General features: G+C 45.6%; 1 protein-coding gene across 1 annotated transcript in view; it reads left to right on the top strand.

Moving 5' to 3' along the window:
* The first annotated feature begins 610 nt into the window (after positions 1–610).
* Positions 611–6000, top strand: part of IGBP1 (immunoglobulin binding protein 1) — a 28200-nt gene continuing 22810 nt past the window's right edge. The window contains exons 1-2 of the mRNA XM_058658636.1: positions 611–1182; positions 1554–1847. Coding sequence (XP_058514619.1) covers positions 992–1182; positions 1554–1847 — 485 coding nt within the window. The 5' untranslated portion in view covers positions 611–991. The remainder of the gene's footprint in view (positions 1183–1553; positions 1848–6000) is intronic.

Raw genomic sequence — 6000 nt, 5'->3', positions numbered from 1 at the left:
CAGTGTTTTAAAAAAACGGTCTAAGATGTTTCACGTTTATATTAGCATGTCTTCAAAGTCTGATGTGTATTTCAACCTGCACATCTCGATTCTAAAAAGTCACACGTGGTTAGCGGGTAAGGGAGAAATATTGGTTAATCACCAGTACGGGAGTTGTAGGTGCTGTGGTAGAGAGACTCCAGGGATGCGGGCGGGGGGCGGGGTAAGGATTTAGGAATGTTGCAGAGAGAATGTTATACAAAGAATGTGGCTCCGTTGAGCTGGGAACTAAGTAGCACGAAATTTGGAAGTGCTTGCTGCGCCCCGGGGTGGGTTAGGTGCAGATTACCAAATTATCTGGAGTAAGCAGAGGGGCTCCAAGGGTATAGGAGTGTTGGGGGCGGGGGGGGGGGTGGAGGGGACTTAGAACCAGGATTGCAAAGCAGAAACCTGCAGCTCCAGCAGGAGGGCGACGGAAGCCGCAGGAGGGCGCTACGTGCCCTTCCCCGCAGCCTCACCAAGTCCGAGACCCGCGGAAGCGGCTCGGCGGCGTTGGAAGCGAGCCCCATGCTGCTCGCCCGCCCTGGCCCTGGGTCCTGGGGAGACTGCCGAGAGAGCGAGGTAGAGAGCCCCTGAGCGGCTCCCCGAGCGCACCCGCAAGCGCTCCGAGTTTTGTGCCGCCACCGTCGCGCCTCCGAACTGACTGAATTTCCCCCGGGCCCCAGTGGCGGTTTCAGGGAACAGGGCGACAGCCAGGGCCTCGGGGGTGGCGCTGGTGCACTGATGCCTGGTTTTTGTTTGGTCATAACGCCGCTTGGCAAACAGTACGGGACTGCAGCCTGGACCTGCAAACCGCCGCTCCCGGAAGTCGCTGGACCGCGCTCTCGTAACAATGTAGTTCCAGAACCAATGTGGCGTCTTTTCCGGTCTTGTATGGACTCGCGCAATTGTTTGCCAAGTTGCCTTTGACCCCGGAAGTGAGCTCTCAAGGTCCCAGCCTCCCTCCCCTAAGATGGCAGCATCAGAAGAAGAGTTAGAGCTGCCGCGGCTACCCGAGCTGTTTGAAACCAGCCAGCAGCTCCTGGACCAAGTGGAAACAGCAACTGAACCCAGCGGTTCCCGGACGGTCCAGGACAAAGTGTTCAAGGGATTAGATCTCCTTGGGAAAGTTACCGAAATGTTAACGCAGCTCGACTTGTTCAGGTATGGCTAGACAGAGTAATAGCGACTAAGAAGTAAACTGATAATAATTTTCGAGGATGGAGCCTTTGGCGCTGTGGGTAAAGGAACCCTTTAAGATAAAGAACCTTTATTTCTGTTTCTCATTCATAGATATTGTTTGTGTTGTTCCCTTCTCTGCCAAGAAGGTGCTAGCCTCCCGGGACTCTGCTACTTACTCTACCCTTACTGCAGAGGTATTGGGAGGTGTGAGCCCCCCAGCCACTTTCTTTGAATCAAATCGTGGCCGCCCTTCCCCCCCCGAGCCTCCTCCCTTGGCATCAGGCCTGAGAAATGAACACCCACAGCTTGCAATGCCCAAGCTGGCTTCATAGCCTCCTCTTTGCTCTTTTCAGCCAAAATGAAGAGTTGGAAGAGATTGCTTCCACCGATCTGAAGTACTTGATGGTGCCAGCATTACAAGGAGCCCTCACGATGAAACAAGTGAACCCCAGCAAGCGTCTAGAACATTTGCAACGGGCCCGGCAGCATTTTATGAACTACTTAACTCAGTGCCAGAACTATCATGTGTCAGAGTTCCAGCTGCCCAAAATCAGGGACAACTCAGCTGAAAATAACACTGCTAATTCCTCCATGGCCTACCCTAACCTCGTTGCTATGGCATCTCAAAGACAGGCTAAAATAGAGAGGTGGGTCCATAGCTATCATTTCAGAGCTGCCCAGTACTATTGGGGGGGGGTGCATGTTTGAATTTTTTGTTTGTTTGGTTTTGGTGGAGGTGGGGGAAGAATGATGGTGCGTGTCACTTTTCTTGGTTCTTAACAAATAGAGGCCCTGCTGAGGGCGAACTGTTCAGTTTTCAAGAAGCTGCTTCCTTTGCAGAAGCTGCCAGACCTGCCCATCAGACTGCTGCTACCTTCTGGTTGCAAGGAGCAGCAATATGGTTTCATAGAGTGGCTGCCAACCTTTCCCGTGCTGCAGCAATATTCCAGTATGGCATGGTGGAGTAAAGGTCTGCAGGGCTCAGCATCACAGCTAGAGTTCATCTGTGGTTTCCCAGTTGAGAGGCTGTGTGACCAACAGTGCTTGGTCAGATGCATTGTAGTCCTGCAAACTTGAGAAAGGTGCTTATTCTCATTTTTTTAAAAGAAAGTGTCAGCATTAGGCACTGAGGAGACAAACCAAACCTAACAGGTGTATGTGCGAGTATGGATGTTTGTGTGGGGGTGGTGCCTGCCTTGGAAGAGCATTCAGTCTGGAGAGGAAACGGGGCACAGACAGAACAGCAACATAAAGTGATGTCTTAGGAAGATGCATGAGATCCTATGAGAACAAAAAGGATAGGCACCTGACCAAAGAGGGTGCAGGTGAAAGGAAAAAGCTGCTTGGAGAAGGCACTCCTGTACGGAGTTGTTGATGGGCAACTAGGAAGTTACCCATAGGAACTGGGTGCATTAGGGATGTTAGCTTGCAGAAGTTAGCATTACTAAAGTTGGAAGGGCATTAAAGGAACCATGTTGGCGTGGGAATGTATGGTAGGAGAACAGCGACCACAAGCAAGGAAGTCAAGCTAGAACATAAAAAGGTGGTGCAGAGGAGGAAGAAATACCTCTAACAGTGTTAATAGGGTCAAGACCCAGGAGAGCTTGAGAGGTGAGGAATGTAAAGGAGCAACGCTTTGTTGCAAAGGACTTAGGAAGGTGTTTGAATCCAGACTCCACCATTTAGTCACTCTGATTTGGGGCGACTTATTTAACCTCTTGGTACCTTAATTTCCCCAGCTGGAAAAATCAGGTAATAATAGTTCCTCCCTCAGAAAGAGATTAGGAGGATTTAAAGCACAGGTCTAAGCTGTTCAGCTTATTATATCTATGTGCCTAAGAGGATGGATTGCAGAATCAGAGACCTGGATTTGAGTCGCAGCTTTGCTTACAAGCCATTGGACTTCGGGTAATTTATTTAACCCACATGCTTTCCTTATATGTGAAATCTAAACATTGCACTGGTCTCATATGGTTAGGATGCGTACATGGGGTACATACAATAGCTCAGTATCTTGCACATGGTTAAGTATTCTGTAAATCGCTGCTGTTAGGGAGGCCTTGCTCAAAGAGCTCGCTTTGGTTAGTGAGTGGGATCAACTGAAGAGTTTTCAAAGAGAAGCATGTTCCAATGTACATTGTTAACTCAGCATGTATGGGGCTGAGTTTAAAGTGCCTAGGAGACATCCAAACAAAGGTAGCTGGTAACGTGAAGCTCAGAGGAGAGGCTTGATTTAGAAAGCTGAACAATGATCCAGTAAGTGCCTAATGCACTCTTCCTACGTGCCAGGAACAGTTTGGGTGTTAGAGAACCAAAGCGCTGCTGTAAAGTTTTAGTGCTGGTGGAGGAGGCAGCCAGCCAGCTAGGAAGGAGTCATGGAAGTTCCCCCAGTAAAGGCTATGAAGCATCAGGTGAGGGGAGGGGTATTGAGTCACAGTAGGCTTTGAGGGTATGGGATAGACTTACTTCAAGTCAAACTCCACATCCTGTCCTTTGTAAGAAGCTGAGTGCAGCCCATTGGCATTTAATGGGGTTTAAAGAAGGAGTTCAGTGTACAAATGATACTTATTAAAGTATGTGCTGTAGAAGTTGTGGAGCTAGTCTACAGAGGGAGTGATCACATCTAATTGGAGGGTTTGAGGAAAAGATTTCAGAATGAAATGACATTCGAGGTGATTCTCAATGGAGGGTTCAAAAGAAAAATGACCTGTTTTCCTGAATGTTCATTGTAGAAAGTTTACCAAAAAAGACTATTTGAATTAAAGTTAAGCCTAAATACTAAACTCACAGATGATCATTGTTAAATTTCTGCTGTATTTTATTTTGAATATAGTTATTTTAGCCACCTACAATTAATGCTGTGAATTTAACTTTTTCTTTTTTCTTAACCTAACACTGTGTTGTGAGCATATCCTCATGTCTCTTGAAACCATGCTGTCTAATGGTTATGTACTATTCCATCCTGTAGTTGTACCGTAATTATTTATACTAATGTGTTATTGTCAAAAATTGAGACCATGGTTTTGGCTGTTCTGAGTCAAGCTATAAACAAATATCTTTAACTTGCATCTGTCATTGTTTCCTTAGGATAGACTTCTAGAAGTAGCTGGGTCAACAGACTTGAAGGTTTCCATGCTCTTGATAAACGGTAACGACATTGCTTTCAACAGTTAGCACAGTTGCAGAGTGTATCACAGTGCACTCCTCCTCCTATGAACCCTTAGCAAATACAGTTGGGCAACCCCAAAAATAGTCTCTCCTTGTTCTGAGTTTCATTTTTCTTTGGCCTGCTAGCTTGCTGCATGATTTTTTTTCTTAAATTTCTAACAGATATCAACATTATCATCATGCCCGTAGCTCACACATGGGTATCACCAGCCCAGCTCCTGACCTTAGGATCCATACTTCGAACACCTTGTGGGTGTGCAACGAGATATCACAAACTCAATAGGCCAGAAATTGAACTCTTGGTTTGTTTAACCTTCACGTGTGCTTCCCCCAAGTCTTCACCATCTCAACCCTGCCATTCATCCAGCTATTTAAACCAGAAAAAAAAAAAAAAAGGAGCTGGCTTTAACAACTGTGTTTTGTTTTGTTGTTTTGTTTGGCTTTTTTTTTCTTGTTTTTGTGGAGTTTTGCTGTTACTGCTGCTGTTTTCCTTTTTTTCTGAATCTCAACATCCACTGTATCAGTAATGCCTATCAATTCTGGCTACAAAAAAAAAAATCTCCTGTCCTTTTGTTTCCTGTCATCTCCACTACCATGCCTCAGTCTAGGCCAGCAGCCTCTCTCAGTCACTTCAGATAGCAAAGCTACTACCTTAGAGGCCCTGCATAATGTGGCACCTGCCGCAGTCTCCCCTTGATCATGAGACACAGCCGGGGAGGGGAGGTCTTCCTTTCTTTTCTGTTTTTTTTTTTTTTAAGTTCTGTGAACAGACCCAGCTACTTCCCTCTAAAGAATCTTTGTATGTACTGTTCTCTTTGCATGGAATACTCGTTGTATGGCTAATTCTTCATCCAGTAAATCTCAGTTGAAATGTCATTGTTCAGAGAGATCTTTTCCAGACCTGTCTGAAACATCCGTCATTCTGTCCATTTCTTTTTTTTTTTTTCATGACACCTATTTCAGCATGCAGCTATTTCATGTGTCTGTCTGCTGGACTTTGTCTGGCTCCCCTACTAGAATGTATGCTGCATGAAGGCAACAGCCATTTCTTGTGTTCACTGTGGTTACACCTAGCACAGGCTGTAGTATATCAAAGGTGCTCAGACAGAACATACTGTTAGCAAACAGGGAAGACATTGTGAGTGGTAGCCCAGAGGCAGGGTAGATGGAAGAAGGTACAGGGACTAGATTATTATAGTTTAGTTTGGCAGAAGCTAAGGGTAATATGGTCCAGTGGCCCATGATATGCACGAAGCCATTGGAATGGAAGAGAGAGGTGAAAATACAAGTTGTTAGTATTTCAACTAGGGTGAAGTGCTGAAAATTATGCTACAGCTCTCAGAGATGCTGCACAATTAGATATATGATTAGAAAACAAATTGTTTAGGTCCTTTATTTCTGTAGGTCTCTCACCCTTGACTTTAGATACTGAGATCATTCTAAATAAGCAGTATGTCTTTTTTTCCCTCTCTCTCAAAGCCTGTTTCTTCATGCATATTCTCTAATTCCCATCTTTGAGGAGTGAGTCTGATTAACAGTCCATTCTTTTGACAGAAACAGAAGTAGAAAATGGGTAAGTAATGAGTCTAATTTTTGTTATATTGAATTAAGGTCCTAAAGCGACACATAGCC

Source organism: Ochotona princeps, chromosome X (genome assembly GCF_030435755.1).
Source record: "Ochotona princeps isolate mOchPri1 chromosome X, mOchPri1.hap1, whole genome shotgun sequence".
NCBI lineage: Eukaryota > Metazoa > Chordata > Mammalia > Lagomorpha > Ochotonidae > Ochotona > Ochotona princeps.
This window is presented reverse-complemented; position numbering and strand designations above follow the sequence as displayed.